Source organism: Tyto alba, unplaced genomic scaffold (genome assembly GCF_018691265.1).
Source record: "Tyto alba isolate M040663 unplaced genomic scaffold, T.alba_DEE_v4.0 Super-Scaffold_18, whole genome shotgun sequence".
Lineage (NCBI taxonomy): Eukaryota > Metazoa > Chordata > Aves > Strigiformes > Tytonidae > Tyto > Tyto alba.
The window spans coordinates 12,541,996-12,566,071 of NW_024881280.1; the positions used below are offsets into that span (position 1 = coordinate 12,541,996).

Sequence of the window (24,076 nt, forward strand, 5' to 3'; positions counted from 1 at the left end):
AAACCCTTGCTATCCTTGAAGAAAGAAGCCATTCCACATGGTACAAATTCACTATCATGCCTGTGGATGACTTGCTAGTACCAAGACTGAAGCCCAGAGTCTTACAGCTCTTAAAAACAAAGTTCCCCTGCCCAAGTGGAGACCGACCTCTCTTAGCGTAAAACCTTGAGTGGTGCCAGGGCCCCTGGGCAGCAGCAGAACTTGCTCCATTCCCTGGGGCAGGAGGTGGATGGGAGGGAAAGCCCCTTCCCCAGGGGCTGGCTCAGGACACTCTGAGGGGATCTGGTGCAAGTAGAGACCATTTGCCAAACAAGGACAATGCTCCTGAGGTCTCACCAGCTCTGTGACCCTACTTGGTTATTAGGTCCCAAAGCAGCTGGGCGAGGGGATGCACAGTGGGAACAGCTTCTGGTTTAGCAGGAGCTGCACCAGAGAAAGAAAGTTCCTTCTACAACAGGGCATGGACCACAGAAGGATTTGGTAGCTGCTGACATGCAGGAAGGGGAAGAGAGTAGTCTCCTCAGATGGTTCTGCTGCAGTTTGCGGGCAGATCTGAAGCAAAGAACTCAGGTCTGCAAGCCTCCCCTTTGAATACAGGGCACGTTGCATGTATTCAGGGCCCAGGATAAACTAAAACAGAAAAAAATTTGGTTTCAGTTCACATCACAGTGGTGACTCATGTTTTATTCATAGTACAGAAAGGGCAGAAGTTCCCGTGAACGAAGAAATCCCCTTTCTGTGCAGGTTTCAGAAAACCAGTCAGCAGCAGAGCAATGCTATTGAACTCAGGAGGACTTCAGTCACACGCTTTGTAATTCTCAAAGCAGTTAATGCCCTGCAGCCTTTTTTTACCTTTTATAGTCACACGACTAGTCAGTCAAAACCTTGACTGGATTACTCTGCTTTAATTACAAAATGCACTCAGACCAAAGGTGCAATAGTACCTGGTATGTACGCACACATTTCTCTCAATTATAACACTAAAGACCAAAATATGGTCTGGTCCTGCTGTAAAGCAACTGTTTCCCTCTGGCAAGATCTTTGCGAGTATGAACAGACATCACAGTAATGCTTGAACTGCCTCTGGTGTGCAGGACACCAGACTCTGTATTTTATCGTGTACTTTGAGATCCTTTAGGGTGGGCTGTACAGGAGATAAGCAAGAGAAGGGAGGCAAAACTGGAACCCTGGGGTAACTGGAGTCCATATCCCACCACCCACCAGAAAAGAAAAGCAGCGATGGGCCACTCTCTCTCCTTGCTGTAGTTAGGACAAGGTAGATAAATCACAACGTTTTTTTATTGCTGGTGAACTCAAAACAGGCAACTTTAATCTACTGAGGAACATACACGTACAAACAAATGTTAGGCCTTGTGCGTTTTTATCTTCTTAACGTAAATGTCTCTACAACTTCAGTCCAGCTCCCGAGCTCTCACTGAGCTGCCACTGAGACCCTGGTAATGTGCTCTGGGCACTTCCATAAGATGTTATAAGAAGCATCACATGTATTAAAAAGGGAGATTTTGCAGAAAAGACAAAGCTCTGTCTGCAGCCATGTTGCTCAGAAAGGCAAAGTCTGGCTAATCCTGCTGCATTAGTTACATGGAATTAGGTACAAATATTTGAATTTATTTAAGAATTTGCTGGGTCCCTTTCTGTTTCTGGTGTGCAACCTGCAAGTAAAGTGCACTTCTGGATATAAATTACCACTCTTTGAAGATGCAATAGCTGGGTGGTACACATCAGAGGAAAGCAGACTACAATAGCTGTTACAATGGCACAGGCAAGAAGAATAATGGAATAAGATACTAGATGCTGCTGGGAAACCTCTCCATAGTTTGAGCATCTAAATATTACATCACTGAGCAAAACCAGTTTAATTTAGTGGGGACCTTCTGAAGTCAAGACACACGACTCTTACTGTGCACCAGGTTAGCTCTGTAGACAGCCACTCCTCCTCCCCTAGTCCCAGCTGCAGCTGGGAATCACCAAATCATGTTGCTAACTCCTTTTAACCTTTTCTAAAGAGTATTGTAATACCTAAGGAGAAAGCAGGGATCCTAAGGATGTTTCTATGAAGCTGAGGGTTTCAGATGATGCAGGGGTGATGTAGGAGGCAGCACAACACTGCACTTAAGCTATGCTGTGAGAGGACAACCCAGCTTTGGACTGTTTAGTGCCCCTGACAGAACCAGGTCCAAAATGAGATCCCAACTCTCACCTACACCTTGCAAGTCTTGTTCTGGTCCAATAGAGCTCATCTGTATTATCCCATGTACAATTCTCATCTCTTCTTTTTTCCCCAGGTACAGGGTCAGGTGACTCTTTCATCTGGGTCTACACACCTGAGGCCATCAAGGCTGACAAACTACATACTGTTTCTCTGATTTCATAACACTGGCATCACAGCATGAAAAAAAAAGCTGTTCAGTGTTTGTTCTCTTTTAATTTAACGAGCTATAAAACGGGAACTCTAAATACCCACCTAAGTATTCTAGGTGCTTCAGGAGACATTGTGTACCCCAGGGCAGGTTTGATTAACTCCTTGCTGCCGGTGTTTTCATGTGTCCATTGCCAGCAACGGATGCCATGTGAAAAGGGGTAGGGGAAGGATAAAATAATTACACTCCGTGTGATCCAAAAAAGGATTAACACTGCCTTCATAAGAGCAGAACCACCAAACAATTCCCCTCACAGGGCCAGGAGTGCCTTTCCCCCCCGGAATGGACACCCTGGGGCAAGGAACAGCTTCACAGCTGAGCACTCCTTGTCAGAGACAGGGGACCCACACGGAAATAGCCCAGCCACTTCCAATACAAGAGTGGAATCCTACAACACGTTTGCGTTTCAAGCCAAATTGATCCCTGGTGCAGCTCTGTTGACTATGTTGGAAGAAGACCTAAAATTAATCTGGCCCTACAGGGCAACTGCAGCAAACCTTCCCCATGAACCAGTTAGGAATGAGATACATCGTGACAGCTAGAAGCTCCATATTTGTTGCTAATTTCAAAAGCTAAGACTTGCCAGAGCAAATTACGAAACTGTGACTGTCACTATCAAGTACTTTCCCTGCACAGCAACTTTCCCTGTACTCCTCAAATGTCCCCAGTAGGTTAAATTTCAAACTGTCCCTGGTGCAGGTAGTTCCACCACAGAGCCACAGCACTCCGTCCCACTCCACCTCTCCACTGCTGCTCTCACCTCCCAGCACAAAGCCTCACTCAGGCAGAGCATGAAGAAGTGCTCTTCAGAGAGGGTTTTTTTGCTTTACTTTTTGTTTGTTGCTTGGTTTTGTTTTGTTTTGTTTTAAATACTGTATCAGGCAGCATGGCACATCTCTTGCTGCCTCAAATTATTGTCATGACAATGTGGTTTTGGTTATTTAAAGCAGAATTTGGGAAGAAAAAGCAAATCCTCTTGAAACACCGAGAACACTGGGCAGAACTGAGCCAAGACCTGCCAGTGCTGAAGGAAGGTGAGAGTCAGTGCCAGAGGACCAAATCCTGGACACCATATTAGATACATGAAGATTTTGACCTTCAAATACAATGGGTTGCAGCCAGACTGTCATCAACATCACCATCACCAGAAACAGAGGAATCCCTGGGAAGAAGGCAGAAAACTCTTGTGGCCTGTACAGTCTACAAGATTTGCACGGCTGAGATGGGAGCTGGAATCTGCAGCAGACCCTTCAGCAAGGTCTGCTTTGAGGGGACAGAGGAGACGGGAAGACTTATGCTATTTCTTGTGCCTTTTGCCAAGATTCAGATTGCACAGATTATGGTAAAATTCACTTGGCAAAAAAGGCCTTTATTTAAAAAAAAAAAAAAAAAAAAGGAAAAAAAAATTTATAGGACTGAGATTTCAAAAAGTACAAGATCTGTATAAATTCAGCAAGATGTCCAGCACCAGATTATTTTGTGGTGCAATAAAGAACCTGGGGAGAGGCCAATGGGACCTCATGAGGGGAACACCATCTACCTCCCCAACAGACTGCCAGTCTTAGGTTCTTCTCAACAGCAGATGGATTTTCCTTGTTCCTGCAGCATCTCAGGTCCCACGGGAGGTATTGGTTGCAAGCAAGCACCTGAATATTGCCTAATGGAGTAAGCCAATCACTAACTTAGCTGGCATGTCCATGCCCATCCACTAATTAGGTTTTTTCTTTTTTTGATGCATTTCCATCGTATCATTTCTTTATCTTCTTTCTCCACATAGAAGTGTAAGCAAAAGGACTGCTTTCATCTGTAATAAGTTAAAATCAGAAACGACCTAACTAACAAGTAACTGATATTGGTCCTTGGAGCCCAAAGAGTAAAATCCATAGAAAATCTATTGGTTCCATTTTTTTTTTCTGGTATATCCCATGCACACCCCCATTAGAAAAATGGGGTTTATGAATCTTATCATACAGCGAGGAGCAGTACCTCAGAGCCAGAGCTGGCAGTCTGTGGTAGAGGCCTGAGCTCTCTCAGAGTGCTAAGTGTGGTTCTGAGTCACTGCTCAATCAGTCTTCACATGGCCGTTGGCCAAGGCAACGGGGACGGTGGGGGCCCCCGGCTCGGCAGTCTCATCAAATCTTAAGCGCAGGGTGTTTCTGATCACCAGCTGCTCCATGATGAAAGAAGCACAAAACCATGGGATGGCATACTCCAGGGTGATCAGGCCCATGAAGTCAAAATCAAACTGGGAATAGTCCCATGGGCAGGCATTGAACTGGCGTAGGATGAGGCCGGTGGTGAACTCCCAAAGGTATGTCCAAAGTGTGTAAATGAAGCAGCGCACTAAAATGTTACACTTGTCTTTGAGATACAGATACATCTTCTCCACAATGAGGATGGAGGTGCCATAGATGAAGAGTGCCCACACACTGGTTACACCTGGGAACTTCCAGTTAAAGTTGACCACGAACTCCCAGGCAGCTGTGAACATCACCTCACAGAAATAGCCGTGAATGGCGTAGAGGTACCATCGGGAGAAAGCGGTCAGAGGTTCTGCCGCAGCCATTCTTCTGCACACACCCCAGCAGGCACTCTGAAAGGGAGTGAGAGACAGAGAGAGAGGGGAGTCAGTGAGGATGTCACAAATCCTTACCCCCCAGATGGCAACACACACAAAACTCGTTAACATCCACAAAGGGCAAACCTGAGGAAGAAGTGCATTTTAAATTGTCTCGTTTTTACTGCAGCAAATTTTAAGTCAAGTGGAAAGGGGGCATCTTACTGGGCTCCGAGTCTCAGAATGGGCCCAGACCCCGTACACTGCTCTGCCTGAGAAGCGGGATGCAGCTGGTATCACACTGGAGATAAGGAGGGAGCTGACAGGTACAAGGGCTTTGCCAGGAGTGAAGCTGCCAAAGAACTTGGTGGTTGCAAGTCAGTAGTAAAATACAGTCACCTCACAAGGAGCACACATCACCTTTTTGCTCTTTTCAAGAAACAGCACTGTCCCCTCCTTTTCTGATTCTAATATGGAATAGACTAGATGAACACAACATTGAAAGCCTGGGCCCTTCCAGCTGTCACCTACAATCTCTGTGCCAAAATGTTTACTGTAGTGAAAAACTGATCTTTGGTGGGAGCTACAGAAAGGGAACTGGAGGAGAAAGTTTCAGAGGTTTTACACTTTCAGACACCACACCTTGCACCCATTATTCAGCTAAACTGTTATTTCTTCTGTTAAAGAATTCACGTATTGTATCACTAGGATTTGGAAAATAATTTTCTTATGGTGTCAGACTGCCTGATACCCAGTCAAAAAGCACAAGAGAGCCATTGAAATCCATTCAAATTTGGCTTCAGGACAGCAAAACACAAAGGAGGAGAATAAAAAGGAACAGCTGAGCATAGAGAGAGGTGGTTAGTCATGATAAATAGGAAATGAGAACAAACTCTAATTGTCTCTACAGGAAGAAACTTGGTGAAGAGGTTTTGAAAGGGCACAATTTGCTTATCACTGAACTGTTTCAGCACAAGTAGTTTTTACACTTTTTGTAGACATTTACAAGGTCCTAAGCATTGCTCTGCCATGCCATAGCCACCGGCACAAACTGATTTTAAGCATAATTTTACTGAAGCTTTACAGATTTACACCAAAGGATGAATTTGACCTCTTTCATGCTTAGAAACTTACTCTTTCAAGTTGGGTTTTTCTTGACTCTCCGTCAAGCACTATTTAACTTGTTTGCTAGGGACTTGTTAGTTCTGTGGCAGAAGCTGCTAGGAAAGGACCACACTAACCTTATGTGCAGTCATTCCAGTGCCATCTCAAAAGAGACTGTTCCCGCCCTGCCCTGTAAACAAAGTGCCTCTCTGAACAAAGTATTAACATGCAGTATGACTAAAATTCTGGTAAGAGATGGAGAAGATAAATGTTTATAAGGAAAAAGGAACTACAACAATGAACATAAATAAGATATGCAGAATATTCACAGCAGAATATTGAAAATGCAAAGGACAGAGATGTATCTGTGACCTGTTCACTTCTCTCTTAAATGGACACCCAAACAACCAAAGTTTTGGCAGTTCATATGATGTGGGTGCTTGAACAAAGACCCATTTCCTAATGGCACATTCTGTTTTACACAGGACACTGAACTATCACCAGATGCTACAGACCTATTTCAACAGCACATTGTGAGCTTGTAGGTGAAAGACTAAAGAGTCGCTAGGAATTCCCTCACGTCCCCTAACAGTTCAGTCCCAAAAGACCCTGCAGGACATCAGTAGAGGTGGCACGACTGAAATATGCAGGGGAGGTATCTGCATCAGTCCACAAGAGGCTGGCTGATGTGCAAGGGGACTACAAACTTTCTCTCTGAGCAGAATGAGAGTTTGTCAGTGTAATGTTACTCACTTAGTTTGCCAGCACAGTTGATAAGCTTGGGAGTTTGAATCCTCGTATTATTCCTCCATTCTCCCATGAAGACTTCTCTTTCCTGGTTCTATACCACATACTTAATAATTATCTATTTATTCTCTATTTCTTTTTCACACTTTGCAAAATATCTAGTCACTACACCAGAAGCCTAATAAATGAATCTAGACCAGGTCTAGGACAACATCTACAATACAAGCTAACCTACTGCAAAGACCACTGTTGACTTCCGAATCCTGAGCCTTTCACAACAGCAAGGAGACAAACATCAGTGTACTGATACTGTCTCAATATTTGCCTTCTACTGTCATGTGCCCAGTCCAGCACAACCTTGATAGGAACTTCCTTCTTAGGATATGCTTGAGAAAGTCCTCACAGGCTGCCTGCTGATAAAGAGCATGCCAAGACAGGGCAGATGCCAAACTGTGCTAGCCCAAACATAAACTGGTTCCATTGTGCTAGGCACTAAGCAAATTCATAAATCACAGCTCCTCCTGTAAAATACTTCATTTAAAATAAAACAAAAAGTATAGAGTAAGACATAGAAGGGAGGGAGGATACCTAGGGAGACCACAAGCTAGAGCACATCATTGCACAAGTTGGGGACTGTACAGTGCAGTGGTTACAAGTCACTCGAGCATTTACAAAACAATTAAAATTGCAAATTGGCTGATGCCTGGTAGGCAATACAGCACAAGAAGGTCTCAAGAGGGACATGAAGGAGAAAAGTGGTGTTTTATTGGACAACAATTAACGATAAAAGGATCAAGCTGAAAAGTAGTTGCAAGACATTAGTGGGAAAAGCATTCAAACAGAAGGCCAAAACTGGCTTCAGTAAGAGATGCAGATCTGTGAAAAGCCTCAAGTAGATAACTGAACTTGGTGATGGCAAGACTTTTAATGGAGTGACAGTAATACAGACCAAAAAGCTCTGAACGTATGATAGCTACTTGGTCTCCTGAGGAAAACAAATGACGTTTATCACTGAGGTAGTTACAGTGGGATGGGCAGTCGCTTCCTGAACACCAGAAACACAGCTGCCACCTACGCAATTTTCTCAGCAGAGAGCAAACAAATCATGGAGACTGCACGTGGACAGCCATGCTTGTACTGAGGCTGCTCAAACTGTGGTGTTGTGTGGAAAACAGGGAGCTTCTAAGTTCAAAGCTATGAAAATGCTTTCCATCATCAGCAAATTATATTTCAAGAACCTAAAGTAGAAACAGTTACTCTGATACAATGTTATTAGGAAACCTGAGCTAAGCCAGCACAGAAATTTTCCCTCTTTCTCCAGTAGGACCTTCTTTTCCAGCTTGCTGATAAGAGAAAAAAGGCAGGTCTATGGAAACCACACATGGGCCTCAGAGGAACACACAGTCCCTTCCCTGATGCCCAGCCTGTGCGGATAACGCTGCTAGCAATGCAAGGGCCAAGAGCCCCTCCACCTACAGCAAACAAGCACAGGTCTAACAGGGGGAAGTGTATGCAGGACTGTTTCTCTACAAAAACCTGGTTCAGAAGATCAGGACAGGACTCTGACTTAGGGCTGCATGAAAATTATATTGTAACAACACAAAGATGATACTTTTATATTTTAGAATATCAACTCTGAAGTGGATATTAATCATCCCCTACGTTGTGGTAAGATACAGATAAAGTTGATAGACCAGGACAAGTAAGGAGAAAGGACATGAATCTCAGATTGCCCTGCTTCATGTGCAAGACCCTTCCGTGCAAGAGGAGCACTGCCATACTCACGTTTGGTTTTGCAGATGACATGGTCCAGGGCAGGCAAGAGGCAAGTGATTGGAAAATGGGTTGATGGTAGACCAAGAAATAATGGCAATTTGTCACACCCGGGCACTGCAGGGGAGACATCAGTGCATGTCATATTCATGCCTGATTAAGTTCTTGAGCACTGCCTGGTTCATTTTTTTTTTTAAAGCTCTCCTTTGCAATGGCTTTCTGCCTGTTTCCCTGCTACCGAGCCAAACTGTGCTTCAAAAAAATCTCTCACAAATTGTCTCTATTCCCTCTACTGCAGCAGAATTACTTAGACTCACAGCCTCTGGATGGGTATAATGAGACCTTGTCAAGATACTCTGAATTAACTCTAAGTGCTGATAAAAGAAAATCACAGTCAAAAAACCTCCATGACACAATTCCCCTGCTTAGCAATGGCCTGAGGCTATAAATTCTGTTAGCTACTTGATTCACCACAGCTAAACTTGAACTACTGCAGAAAGTTCCTTACTCTTAGGGCCTTTTTGTTTCTGCCAGTTAAAAAATTAGGGCACTGTTATTTTACAAATTCATATTTGAAGTATTTACTAAGATTTAGCTTTATAACATGCATGTTCATATTTTTAAAAAATGCCTTAGGTACATCTATAGCCCTATGCTGCATGTCATAATTACTTTTTAATTTGAAAGAGTAACTCCAGACAGAGAAGGCACGTACGTAGTAGGCTACTTTGGCCCCTCCAAATGACAGGACTGCAAGCAGCACAACTCTGAAGCAAAGGGCACCTGCCACTCCTTGACCATAAGCTCTACTTCTTATGATATTCTCCTTCCTCAGACCCTTCTTACCCAAATAGTACCTATATTAAAGTAACCATTCTTCATGACTTTTTAAATTATTCTCATTGGCACATCATTGTAGCTACTGTGTTCTTCCTTAAGATTTGGAGAATCGGATGTGTATCTGCTTTCCTGCTTTAACAAAGAGTAGACACAAGAATGTGCTGATGAAAATTGACATGCATTTTTGGGCAATACCTTTTTAAATGTAATTCTTCTCTTATTTTGAATTTTTGCTGTGCGTAAACACCAAATGGGCATGCCTTTGCAACTAAGGACAACATTCAATGAATGTGCTGCAAATGTGGCTTCAACATTTTCATATAAATCTCACACAAACCATTAGGAGTAAAGATTTACAGGACACTGGTGCTGGATTTGGCCCCAAGACATTAGTTCATCAGTGTTTAAAGATTTATGCAGTAGAGTCTTAGCGGTACTTATGTGCTGAAGTCCTAACTCTGAGGAGATTTTCATCCTTCAGGTAACTGAGAGCCTCAATTAACTGTCGCTCAGAAAATACAATTTTGACTGTACTGAAGTGTGGAATAGTTCCAGCAGATCGATTAATCAAGCCCTGCAATGAAGCTAAAAGCATGCCACAGACTGATGTCTCCACATGTCCATTCCTTACTCTTAGTGCTTTCAGGGTGGATCTGGAGCCCTGGGATTCTCGTCAGTTCTGAATGTATTAATCATCTGGTTTTGCTGCATCTCTCTCTGGACTCCACCTCCATCAGGATGCACACTGTCTCCCCTCCTCTCAGATCTACCCACACCACCCTGTATTCCAAACAAGAAAGCACAGCCCATTCCCAATCTGCATTTTCTCCTCATTTTCATCTGTAGCTCCTTTCCCTTAGAAGGCACACCATTTCCCTGCCACTCCTTGCCTGGTTCACTCTGTACCTGCTGGCAGCCTCTGATCCCTGCCTATCTTTCAAATCTGTTCCAAAGAGAATTGGGATACTGTAAAAAAGAATGACGACAAAAGGAGATTAAATGAATCCAATTACCAGACTAAGCCAAAGAGATGGGGAAGCATAGTTCTTACCGGTAATGCCTGTGTGTGGGCTGCCCAGAAGGCAACATTTCACAATGGGAAGGAGAAAGGTAAGGTTTTCTTGGGAGGGAGGACTTTTCAGAGAACAAAGACAAAACATGAAGACATTGTTAGTTTAAAGAACAGTTTTCTGACTAATGGATCTCATGAATGGCAGCAGAAGGGCAGAAAGCTGAGAATTCCCATGCCCTGCCTCACATGTAGCATCATGTTACTCAAACACACCTTCACCCACAGTCGCCACTCCAAACAGAGAACAAATTAAGGCAGCAGCTCTTTACTTACAGTGACCAAGAGGGATGTTTTCCATGTTCCTCACAGAAGTTAAGACCCCTCAAGACTCCAGCAAGCAGCAGACTTGCAAGACAAATCTGTGAAAAATGACTGAGTCCAAACTCAGCATCTAGAAGTATTATCCCTGAACCTCCCCAGCATCTCTTTCAGTTAAGGTCACATCCTTTTCCAAGCCTGTTACTAGAAGACTCCTGTGCCTTCCCTGCTGCCCTCCTCTGTTTGGAGAAGCTGCCCTGAGTCCCCAGCATTTGCTGGTACTACAGCTCTCAAACAAGCAAGTGCCCAGCAAGGGCCCAAGTGCCCCTGAAGTGGCCCCAGCACAAAGCAGAGACTGAAGTCAGGACCCTGCTGTAGGAGCGGGCAGAGCTTCCCACTAACACTGTGGCAGAGTCCAGCACTATGGAAGCTCTGCCCCCAAGGAGATGGCATGTCCAGGGGAGCCTGAGAATCTGTATCAGCCATCCCTCAGTTCTGGGTGCTCAGTTGCTGGATTCACCATTATCTTAACGTGGACAGTAAGACAAGGTTGACTTCATTCCCTGCAGTGAGAGCAGAATTGAGTTCCTAGAACCCATTTTTCAAAAGCTGCCACAAGTTTACAGTCCATGACTTCAGGCCTAGGTCTGAGCACTCACAGTTCCCTGATGGGCCACTGCCTGGCTTGTAAGCTCATGGGAGCTGGGCCCCTTCATTTCAAACCTTGCATTCAAGTACAGTGACAATCAAAATTCATGGATCTTTTTGAAAGCTTGAGCTTAATATGTTGTACTAGCTGCCTAAGGCAAATCTGACATTCAAAGAACATAATGCACATCATGGCTCACCAGGAAAAAGCAACCCAAACCGGAGTGATGAACGAAGAGAGAGAATTTATCCTGATAACATACTGAGAGTTTACAAGATTTTGCCATAGCCAATATCCTTTCCACTGTCACTAGAGAGCCAACAGATGTAAAAAGACAACATTTAAGGTCAAGACATTATGTGTCACCCACCTTACATTGTTTCTTTAAACTGTTTGGAAATTCAGACAGATAAAGTCTTTTTTTTCTCCCTATCAAATGCCCCCATCTTCTTTCCGAAGCAAAATGAGAAGCAAATACACCAGTCCACTCCAACACTAAGATAATAAATTGACTTGGACAACGCAGAGAGGTCAGTATCAGTAACAGTAACAAATAAATATGCTTAGCCCAGCTCTTCTGAACAATCTGCAGAAACAAGTCAGAATCAGCATGCAATGGAGGAAAGCCAGATTTGGCACCAAAAAAAAAAAAAAAAAAAAAATCACAAATTATCCAAACACATTTCACATTGAAAATGAAGCTTGGCAGAGAAAAATATTATGATAAAGGCCGTGAAGTAAGAGTATCTAAAATCCTAGCCTGCTAATACCCTCACACAATCCAAGTCACTTTTATCTGCAAAGAACAGCAGTGTGTGTAAAAAGACCAAAAAAAAAAAAAAAATTAGAACTGTTGACAGATCCAAGGCAGTCTCTCCTAGTTTGCTGCAGGTAAAGCTCAAATCAGCATTTCAGAAAGTTAGCCGCTTCTTCTACTGGAAATTCTTTCTGCATATACACAACTATAAAGAACTACTTCCCTCTCTTTGTATTACTCTTCACCAGTGCACAAGCCTTTATAAACTCCCAGCATTCAACTGATAGTAGGTAACTGGATAGTGGAAACACACGTAGCTAGCAGCTACAGCCACTCTTTATTTAGGAGGAACAGAACTGCTGCAGGCCATGAAGAAACCTAGCATCTTAGTCTAAGCTGAGTTAGGTTTAAACCTTGCAAGCAGAAGGCAGTGCATAAAGACAGATAAAACAGGAGGGAGCACACTTTTAAGCACTTTCAGAAACACTTTTTATGGCAGCCTTGGGCTGTTCTCTTTCCCCTTTTGGAAGTCTCTTAATGACAATTCTACAGAAAACAGTTTTGCCTCCTCAATATATATATTTTCCTTCCTAACATTAAACTACTGCTGAGATGTGAAAGAACCAGGCCTTCCAAGCACTATCTGCTATTCACCAGGCTGTGATTCCTCAAGTTTCCTCCTAACATCCCTGGTGGAGAAAACCTGAGCAGTCTCAGATTGCTAAATTATTCTTTTTCACCAAAGTAATCCTTGTTGAGCCTCCAAGATGGTGGTTACTTCACCTTCTTAATTTCAAGTTCACACAGGTCCTCGGAGGTAGAAACCTCCTGGAAAGGAAGGCTAAAAGAAGATACATCTCAGAATCTTAGTGACTACCTCACCATGTCTGACAAGATGCTCAGGTAGGCAACCATGCCTACAGCTGGGAGAGGCAGCTCCTCTGAGCAGTTTCCCAGAGTTTCTCTCACTACTGCCCACTGATTAGTGTACCATGGGGATAAATCATGCCATCACTGCTTTACAAAATACATAATCAGCAGTGGAAATATACTGTACAGGCAAATAAATTAGTGGCGAGTTTCATACTCTATTGTTCAGGTTTATTTCAATTCAGAAAAACAAAGCAGCAGCTGCCTGTAAGCACATCACTGCGGTAAATCTGCGTGCATAAACCAGTCAAATTTCTCTGTCCTGCATAACAATTAAACAAAAACTTGGGTTTTCGGGCCTAGATCCTACAGAGCAGACATACCCCTCCACTGCGTTGGGTACTTTGTTGCTATTTACATCTTTGGAAAAGAAGGCTTACATTTTTGGTGTTATTATTTCCTCAAGGTATCAGAAAGCTTAGCATTTGGGTTACAGCTACAAACACACCATCTTCCTGTTTTATGCATGCCTGCCATTTTTCTCTTTTGTAAACCTGAAGCATCAGATCCACCATAAACCTCTAATGTTTAGTGGTTTATGACCCCCCTTCAAGTCAGACTCATTCATCTGATTATGTGCTGCATGTCCCAAGAAGGCAACACCAGAGCTTTCCCACAGGGGAGTGTGACTGAAACTCTCAGCCCTGTGAAAGGTGGCAAGTTGAATACTCAAAAGCTCTTTTAAATAAAGCAATAGCTCAACATTTGTGCCCCACACAGAACCGGTATTTGCCAGGCTACTTCTGCCTGCCATTGAAAGAAGCATCTTATCTCTTCAGCCATCAATTTCTTAACTCAGCACTGGTCCATAAGCTTTTACTGCTGTACCCTACAGCTCCAACCTTTTCCAATCAGTCAGCTCATTAAGGTACAGTCCCAGGAGTGTTTCCCAGCACTGTTCTACCAACCAAAACGTGCTCCCAGCTGCAGCTTCATACACTCCAGCTCACAAGCCAGGGAGCTGGGTCAAGAGGATGCCCCCCATCTCCTCTGACCACAGCTGATGCCACCTTGGTTCTTTTCCAACTCATTTTGAGCTTCTTACTGCCTCTCTCTCTATCACAGAACTGGACTGTTCTCTCACGCTCTAATATGGACTGGACCACAGATATCTGCTTTAACAAAGGCAAATCAACCTGCTGTGCCTACATAATTTTTTAATTCTATCTTCAGATGTACAGATATATAAAGATACATAGACACATTTATATGCTGTCCTTATTGATTTGCTTATATGTCCTCTCCTCTGCTCTACTTTAAGCGGATGGATTATTTTTTTTCCTATAATTGCTTCTTGACTGTGTTCGTTTTTATGCTGAGGTGACCTTTTACAAACACTACTAATGGATTCAGAATTCCTACCTGCAGCCTGCCAGTCATTTATCATGGCTCCACAGGGCATGCTCAGTTCCAGCCTTTACAGAGCCCCTCTGAAAGTACAGACATTTAATATTATGTTTATACCCTTCTCCCACATTTCCTTTTGTGACTGAAGTGTGTTCAAATGACCATGCTCTATTGAACTGTCTCCCCAGTAAAACCAATGTATTCACTGCTCCAATACAGGAAAGCATTTTCAAAACTTGCCTATATTTATTAGTCAACAGAAGTCTAAGACTTTAGGTTCCTTAAGATAGAAAAGTCTGTATGTATGTGCACAGGGATGCTTCATACACTTCTGAATGCCTGGAGTCCAGGAATTCATCTTTCATAGCACCAGGTAGCCCAGATCATGAAACAGAGCAATACCACAGCTTCAGAACGCTTTTCAGATCTGGCAGTTTATGTCTGTGGTACATGCTGAGACCCTACTCACATTCATCTCTTCTCTCAGATCCAATCTACACATTCTGCCTTCTGAAAAATGATAAACCATCTCTTGTGAGAGGCAGCTAAGATACATCTGCTTAAGCACTCGTGGAATTTAACTGCATAATGTTAATAACACTTACTTGCTAAACACCTGAAAAAAGAATTAAGCTTCCACCTTAGAAAAGAAAATCCTTAAGAACTGCTAACTCTAATCCTAAACTCAGCAAGTTGGTAAAAATACTACTCATTTCTTCACTCCTATCAGCCGTCAATCTGCACAGAAGACATTTTCCACTCCCAGCTGCAGAAAGATGTCACAGTCACAAAAGGTCAAAGCACAGTGATAAAAGGAAACTTGAATTTGAGTCCACACAGACAGCTGCTGCAGCAGAAAGCAGAGCTTTCTTGCTTGGTTCCTAAAATTACTACCATATTTGTGTTGTCTTCTCTAGGACCCAGTGAGCCAAAGCACAAAAAGAGACCTGGTAAGAATTAATTTGGGGAAAGCCTTGCAAGAACCTTGCCTTGAAAATAGAAGATGGATCTAAACACAGAATGGAAGGACCTTAGAGTATTTGTAGAATAGAGGGTAACAAGGAAGAACACACAAGTGAAATTGTAAGTGTGTTAGTAGCTGAAGCCTTGTAGGGGCCAGATGTCAGGGAAGTAAACTCATCACTATTTCCTAATCATTAACTTCACATAAGCAGATAATAGTGAAGATTCATAGATTTCCACAGAAATTTATGTCAGTACCATAGTTCTATACAGACACACATGGAAAGACAGCCTGTGCCTCAAAGAACATGTCATAACATGTCATCTTTCTTATTTTCTGCTGCCACAGAAGTAAGATCTAGAAGCTGGAATCCTATTTATTCTGTTTTTCAGGCTTCAAAAAGAAAATGTTCCAAAACACACATAGATCTTGTTTTTTCTCATTTATGTTTGTTTAATTCTCAGTGATTGACAAAACATTATCATAATCCAAACACAGGCACTAATTGGTGGAGATCCTTGCCCATGTCAGAAGAGAGACCAGACACCAGTTGACTCTGGATTCTTTTACTTGCCTCTGGAAGTTGCTCTTTCTAGAACAAATAACTCGTATCGGTGCACAACACAGAAAGTTCATGTTCTCACTGCCAGAGCTTCTCTTTCATTTACAAAAACACAAATGTCCCTCTGGACAGTCCAGACAGTACCTTCACCAGCCCTGAATTCTCCTTACCGAAGTGTTTGTGATGGTCATACAGGGGCCTCAGGAACATGTGGGGACACAAGTGCATAGGAGGAGGAGTTAGTGTCCCAGTGGCTCTGTCCAGCTGGGATTGTGATGTGCACAACCCTTCCTCACTCCACAAGCAAAAGGCTCATGCTGGGGAGAAATAGCTACTGCAGACCCAGACTATGTTTTTAGCATCTTTGATCTTACTCCTTTGGTCAGATCAGAGACAGAAACCTGATACTCAGCTTCAAACAGCTTCAAGCCCAAAGATGACCTAAGTATCTGAAACTTATTGCCCTCCTCCACCCCTCCGCAATATCAGCTGACCCACCAAAACATACTACCTCTCCTTAGAAAACCATATTACACTCAATCTTTGAAGAGAAGGGAATACTGAGCTGAACATACTTCACCTGGTTCCCAGGAGAGGCTTATTTCTGAAGTCTCGTGGCAGCCTAGTGGCCCAATCCTATCAAAAGCAGGACACTCTCCACTGAAACACTGGAATAGATGCTATCTACCAGGCTATGTGATACAGAGCCATTTACACCAGACAGGAACATGTAAGAGGAAGTGGTAAGGCCACGACTTCCCATCCATGAAGTTCAGCTGGTTCTTAACACCTCCCATAATTAGTTTCTCTTTCTGTCAAGTACCAAGCCTCCGCTGATTTCTGTCAGCTTGCCAGAGGAAGCTTATTGTACTCTGAACCTGGTTGGAAGGACTCAGTTTCCCCATGGGGGCTGGCAAGGACAACCAGAAAAGAAAACCACAGCATCTGTGTCATCCTCTGCAGCAGAGAGGTGAGCCTGCCATCCTGGAGACTCATGCAGCAGTAAAGGCCTTTTAATGGAATGGCAATTCAACTGGCTGCTTTCCACTGATCTGTAACCTAAGGCTTTACCCAGCCACCGAGTAATTGTCCTTTCATATTTAGATAGAGTGGCCTTGGCCAGGGGTGACAAGAGTGTCCTGCCCCATTAACGACTGGCCACAGAGCTCCCAAACAGCACAGGGCTTTCCCAGGGTCACACTATTTTCTGCCAGGGACTTTCTGCCCAGCTCTTCATTTGTGGCGCCCTTGCAGCTTTTATTTTGCCATCTCCTGAAGATAAAAGTTTAAAGATATGCTCTAAACAGCTGCTTGTTATTTTAGGAGGCATAGTTGTTAGTTAAGCAGTGAGGAGCTGATCGCTCCTTTGTGCAGGCACTGAGCTCTCATTGACTGAAACGCACCTCTGACAGCAACTCGTTCTTCAAGATTCAGCCTCCAGTAACCTGCCTTATGCTATTACTGCAGCATGATACCATTCAAACAAATTAATTATTTGCATGACACAGTTCTGCTAGCTTTTGAATTTCATATAAATATTTCCCATAGACACAGGTACACAGAGGCTGGAATTCATCCACGAATTTCAGGCACTTAACAAAGGTACCTTTGTTAGAAGCTTTGTCTCTGCAGGCTCCCATCTGTAGTTACTAGAGCCTGTGAAGGTAGCTAGACATGGACACATCCTGGAGACAGAAGTGGACTTTGAGCATTCCTGATGCTACCATTCCTGCATCTTTCCAGTACCTATTTAGAGGTGCTTAAAGCACGTACAACACTGATTTATCCAACTCAGTGAAATATCTGAGGTTACATAGGCTAATTCAAGGTCTCACCAAGCCAGATTTTTTCTTTATCTTGTTTTCCTTCTGGACAACGATAGGTACCTCATGCCTCTGGCCAGAGAGGCAGCTGAACAAAGACGCCAGTTCTCATCTCTGTGTTGGGAACTGTCTTGTGGTAAGACTGGAAAAGAATTCCTCAGTTTTAAGTAAAATGGTTTGATGCTGCTCACACTGGCCACCAAAAAAAACCTTTCTCCAAAAACCCCAAACGCTAAATTCTTTTTAAACCATCTTTAAAATCTGCTCAACAGAGCATCAGGTGACCCATAGCAAATGAAGCCAGAGAGGCACCATATGTTATCTTGTCCCTGCTTATGTAAAATGCTTAAGAGCTGTCATTTTCGTGCCTGAATCATGCATCTACTATTGACAGTCCTGGAGGCACACATTCTGGTCAGGTTGTCCATTCCTTTCTGGAGTTACACAAACGTGCAGCATGTAAGGACTTTTATGACAATCACTAGGTATTAAGCAATACACTGTTGGTAGGATGAGTAAGAATTTAAGTTTTTATCTCCCACCATGAGTAAAGCAACATAAATGTGCTTCCATTATATAACTAGTCTTGATACATGCAACAACAAACCTGTCACATTACACCTATGCTAAACAGCACTATTTCCACTGCTTTGCACTACAGTTCATAGCAATGCCAAGGTGTTCAAAATAGATACCTTGACATTTTTCAAGAATGCTCTTTGTGCATAGGCTTGTACTAACTCAGAACCTATACGTACACCGCAGCTAACCAACTTGCTTCACTATACCTTCCTTGTCTCTCAGAGTTCCCACAGCTGTAAAGTATGCAAAGTTAACTTTTAAATGCATGTGCGTCAGCCAAGGCAGTTGTGCACGTGTGGAGCACAGACCTAAATTGTTCTAGCAGTGCACATCTGTTCCTGAACAGAACTGGAGGGTGACTTTTGCTATCTCATGCTGATAATACTTTTCTTGGGTCTTTCTTATGCCTAAGTCACTCTTCAGAGTCACGTGCACTTAGATACTTTGACAGCACAGTACAACATAAGAAGTTTTGCACTGCATCCACAACATCGACAGATCTTCCTTCCTGCTCCAGCTGGGTCTCCGATGATCAGTATATGAGCATAGGGAGCATCTTCTGATGCCTGGAAGTGGCCCCCATTCAGCAGCCTTCCCTCACCATCTTCCCTGGTAGAGATATGGTGTGTAAAGAATTCCAAGAATCTGGCTAAGAGTAGACTCAGGAATTGGACTGGACATCAGAGGATGCTGCCAAAAAGTGAAGCTGCTCTCTTGCAGAGCTGCATGAAAGCTCAGCACTCAAGAAGCAGGAGATGCTGGAGATCCACCACAACACATCTCATCCTAGGAGTACTAAAACTAAAATATAATCTAGAATACAGCAGTTCTCTCGGAGAAATTCTAAAAGGCATTGAGATTTCTACAACAAAAGGTGATAAAAGGAGAGAAGCAAGTAGCAGCCAGGACTCAGATGGAGAAGCAAAAGCACCTTCCTAAGTCAGTGCCAAGGTGGATAACACGGATTGGGTTGTTGGGCAGCTGTGCTGCCTCACAAAGCAATATGCAAACTGATGCAAGTCTTGTAGTGAGCTATGCTGTCCCTACCAGAGGCACAAGGGGCCAAATAGTGCAGCATACTAACACAGGGCTGACGAAACATCTGCTTTATTACCAGGTTTGTCATGATCTACAACATGACCTTGGATGAGTCACTCCACCTCTCTGTGCCTCTGGCTGCCATCTGGCTAATTAGACTAAACTATTTGATGTGAGGGCTGCATCTAACTATAGATTCGTTTGGCAGGTAGCACAATTGGTTACCGATAATGCCAAAAGCCATCAAGCAAAACTGGAACACAGAGAGCAACTGCAGCCAGTCACTTGCAGAAGCACCAAATTCACACGGAGTCAAAAAGGCTGCACAACTAGCCAGCTCTTGGCACCAGTCTCATTTGCTCAGTCATCTGTGTCACACAGATTCCCAAGTTTACCAAAGCATTTATGTCAGGAAGCCCGAAGGTGTATCTCTAAGTCAGACACAAGCATTTGTATTTAACAGCACATTCAATAAGCTTCTCTGTACAGCACTTAAGAGTGAGTAATTAAAGGAAATATTACTGCACTAGACCTTCTCATTAGCAACCTAATTAGCCTTCTGAAAATAATTAACATTCCTTTCTATAAAGGGAACAGATGACCCATTACATCCATCAGACAAGCAAAACAAATGCCGAAGGTAAGGGAGATTTGTTCAGGAAGACAGCAAGAGAAGCATCCAGCAGCAGTATGAGTAAAAAGGAAGAAGACAGGCACAAATGCCTGCAACTCATGAAGACTGGACTACGCAAGTAGGTGTGCAGGACTGGTACATGCCTGTCTGCTGTGTGCATCCAGCATTCACACTGAGCATTTTTCTTCCTCTACCTCTATGACCCAATGATAATGCATCAGCTGCGATGCTGAAAAATTCCACACTCCAATTTATTTTGAAAGGCAGATATAAAGGCTCTCAAATTCAACCACTCAGTCCCAAACAGCTCTCTCCATATGCAAAAATTCCCCGGAGGTCATATATTTTGACTATTAAAACACTCTCAAAATGCCCATTAAAATAAACCATGATTTAATGTCTCATGCAGCCCGTTTCTGTGGCCCACAGGAACAAGTGAGGTGATAGCTAAGAACAGCATGAAGTACACCTCTCCAAGTTTCACAGGGTGGTGCTCTGATCAGTTAGCATGCCCTGAAAGAGTCAGGCATATGTTTCTTGATCAGTGCATGTTTGAAATCAGTGTGGGTGGGCAGAGTCACAGGCATCAGTGCTGTGGGATGTGTGTGTATGTACGAATGAGAGGAAGCAAAGGATACAGGTCAAATATTGCTGCCTGGTGCAGCAAGAACTGTGGTATTACGACAGTTTGATGCACAACAGTTAAAGGAGAAATAAGCCATGATGGAGCTGAGGTTCCCAACATCCACGTAGTCAGGTAACATAGCAAACGTAAATCATGAACATGCAGTTGCATTTTCAGCCATTTACGTGTTGGATGTATATTTACATTTCCCTGGCAGGAAAGCTGACTACTCATAGCCTTCAAGTGTGATTGCAGTGAGGGCGAAGCTCAGCCATACAGAAGCTTCCCCAGCTACATCACTATGGAAACCACAAATCCACCGCCTGCTCTGTTAGTCTATTTCTTTTGCTGATAAAAAAAAAAAAAAAAAAATTGTATTCTTCCAGTTCATCATCATCTCACTTCTGTCAAGACCACAGGAGGACAAACACATTTCACCTGCTTAAAGACCAACCCTTTCTTCCTTGAGAGCCCTCTTTGTGAAATCTACCTCACCTCTCAACCCAACTGGGCAATCTTCCTCCCAGGATGCTTCCACCACTTCTTTCAGTGAGGACTCTTCAAACACAGTCTGGGATTTTATCTTAGCCTCCACAGCTTTCAACAACTTCAAAGGTGGCTCACTCTAGGGCAAATCCATCTAGCTGGCATAATAAGTTGAAAACTGTTCTGGATGCAAGTTATAGTGTCTTGTTTTGACTGAAGTATCATCTATTTCCTTTCCTCAAAGCTCATTAAGAACATTTGAAGGGCTCTCAAAATGGGGTAGGGCACATTACAAGACAGCTGTAAATGCAAGAGTTAAACTTTTGCTTTAAGAAGCCCATCATTTCTACAGTAGTTGCTAGTTACAGATAGTTTTTCCCACACTAAAAATCTGAGTATCTCTCAGCAAAAGCCCAATATCCAAGAGCAACTCTGGAAGATACAGAAGGAAAATGAGGAAAAATGCTCAATATGGCATGGTGCAGCCTGGGATTGTGAAATGGCTGAAGGAACCTTCATACCACCCAGCAGGAGGGAAAAAGCAAAAAACAGATTAAAAAGCCCTCCACATCTAAGTATGTGCATTTTATGCTGAGGAACAGCTTCTGAACAAACCTTCAGCAATGCCATCTTGCACCCAGTACCTCTTACCTGAGGTCAGAGCAGTTCATGGAAGAATCAGAGAATTTAGTCTGCAGCTCCATAAGTCCTCAATGCCTCTCAGCTTCAGTTGCCAATTGACAACCATTACATAGACAAATGCCCACCAGTAAACAAGTTGAAAAAAACTATGTATTTCACAGATGTTCCCAAACAACCATTTAAATACACTCCTCTCCACTAAAGCACTCTGCGTGGAGAGAAAAATCCTGGCTGTGCTCAGGGAACTTCTCGCAGATGACACTTTGGCTTCTCAGCAAGAGAGCTAGGAACAAACTGACATAGTATAAGTTCTCTTACAAAAACCAAAGCAACACTACACAAAAGATGCAGCCCCCCACCTCCCTTTTTGCAAAATGGGCTGGAGCAGTCAGTGCTTCCATATTGGTCCTAACTCACTGACCTCACCTCAGAGTCAATTCCAAGCTGACATTACCAGACGCGTCTCAGTTTCGTTGGTGTTAGCAGAGTTCCTACTGACAGCCCACAGGATAGTCAAAGGTTACTTCTGTGTCCTCAAGGAAGTCACAACAACGCACAAGCCAGTTTCATGGAGGACAAGCTGAGAGGAGTGGGGATCACAGTCCTCAGGGTCATGTCCCTGTGGCTTTGGAAGCAGATCTGTCTGCACCTCCAGCAGACAGCATCCTGAACAGCCTGAGTGGATGGAACATACAGGAGGCACTGAAGGAATGAATAATTCATAGCCTTGTTCTGCTGCCAATGGATCTATGTTTTCTTGTGCCTGCACGGCACTCAGTTTTTGTTTTAACAGTAATAGGAGACGTCCGCGCTTCCTTTGATGGTTCTTGAGGGCAGGCGATAAGCAGCATTTGCTCTACTCACATCAATAGTACCATACACCAGAGCGCTTGCCAGACACAGCTTTCTTCAGAAGTACTCATGGCTGCATCACTGACAAAATGGCTGGACTCATTCCAAGGCTCGGTCCATCACCAGCAGCCTGCCCAGGAAGCTGCTAACACTTGCTTGGTCATAACCTTGAAGAACTGGTCTGGACTTTACTGCTCAGTAGATAACAATTTGACCAACTGAAGGCCTGTATTCAGTTACACAGCAGGCAGCAAGATCACAGTTGGAGCTTGAGGCAACAGCTGACCCTACTTATCCACACTGTTAGCATTGCCACAGTTAAGTCTACTGCTTTTCTTCAGCAGCTGACTGGGTCTGCTCCCCAGTGTCAGAGAGGGATAGGAGTCTACTAGAGCAAGAATACCTACAGGAGTGGGACAACAGAATATCCTAGCATAGGGTTGCTTGGGCACTACCACTAAGAGAGGGTAATGAGACCCCTGAGACAGGATAGGCTGAGGAAGAAAGGTGCTACATGAATCTGAATTTTATATACTTAGCACCTACATATTCAAAGCGAGTTCCCAGTTAAAGTACTGTGCACGACCTACCCATGAAACCTTATCCACAACAAGGAAAACAATACTGTAGCCTGAACTGCTGCAAGCTATACCAGAGCACCTGTGCTTAACCTCCTGTTAGGGCACCACACTGCAGACACACAGAGCGCTCTGAAAATGCTGCATGGTCTCTGCAGATTGTCATTCTGGTCCCACAATGTCCAGCCCACCTACCAGGATCAATATAACGTTTCGCTCTGGGATATAAATCACTCTTGCAAATTTGATAGCATTTTACATCCACTCTGTGCAACAGATACAGGCAAGTGGCAAGATGAGCCTAAAAGGATTAGTAGAGTAACACACTGGTGAATCAGGTGCAGAGACTGCACTGCTTGTTAGGGCCAGGAACAGATTCCTCATCATCCGACTCACACCTGTGCTTTTACCACCAGAGAGGGGAACCCTCCATTCTTTACCTACTGCTCTGGTTTAGCTCAGAGATACTGCTCCACTGTCCTGATTATTTTCACTGCCTAAGGCTATCCAAGTGTGAGGTTTTAAAGAGACAATAACACTGGAATAAGTTTGGCAATATAAATTACAAGTAGTCAGAATGATGTGACTCAGACAGAAATCAAGGGCAATGTGTGCAAATGGCGATCTTACCTACATGTCCAGAAAGCAACTTACTGTTTGAACAGAAATAGCTTCACATCTTGACCATCCTTTAGGCACTCTACATACTTAAATTTCAGAAGTCCCATCTGCAGTGTAGTCAGCTCTGTACTCAGAGAAGTGCTCTGGTTTTCTGGTCTACAAGTGCACTCCCCACCGGTTTTACCCTCCAGCCC

The 24,076-nt window shown here is 43.5% G+C and overlaps 1 protein-coding gene across 13 annotated transcripts in view; it reads right to left on the minus strand.

The window, feature by feature from the left end:
• Positions 1–1,281: 1,281 nt before the first annotated feature.
• Positions 1,282–24,076, minus strand: part of TMEM229B (transmembrane protein 229B) — a 323,642-nt gene continuing 300,847 nt past the window's right edge. For 10 of the 13 annotated variants that reach the window (XM_042790970.1, XM_032984686.2, XM_032984690.2 and 7 more), the window contains one exon: positions 1,282–5,034. In XM_042790970.1, coding sequence (XP_042646904.1) covers positions 4,504–5,007 — 504 coding nt within the window. In that variant the 5' untranslated portion in view covers positions 5,008–5,034 and the 3' untranslated portion in view covers positions 1,282–4,503. Of the gene's footprint in view, positions 5,035–8,634; positions 8,740–16,576; positions 16,612–24,076 lie in introns of those variants that run through there. The other 3 variants (XM_032984693.2, XM_032984694.2, XM_032984684.2) reach the window with 3 other exon arrangements.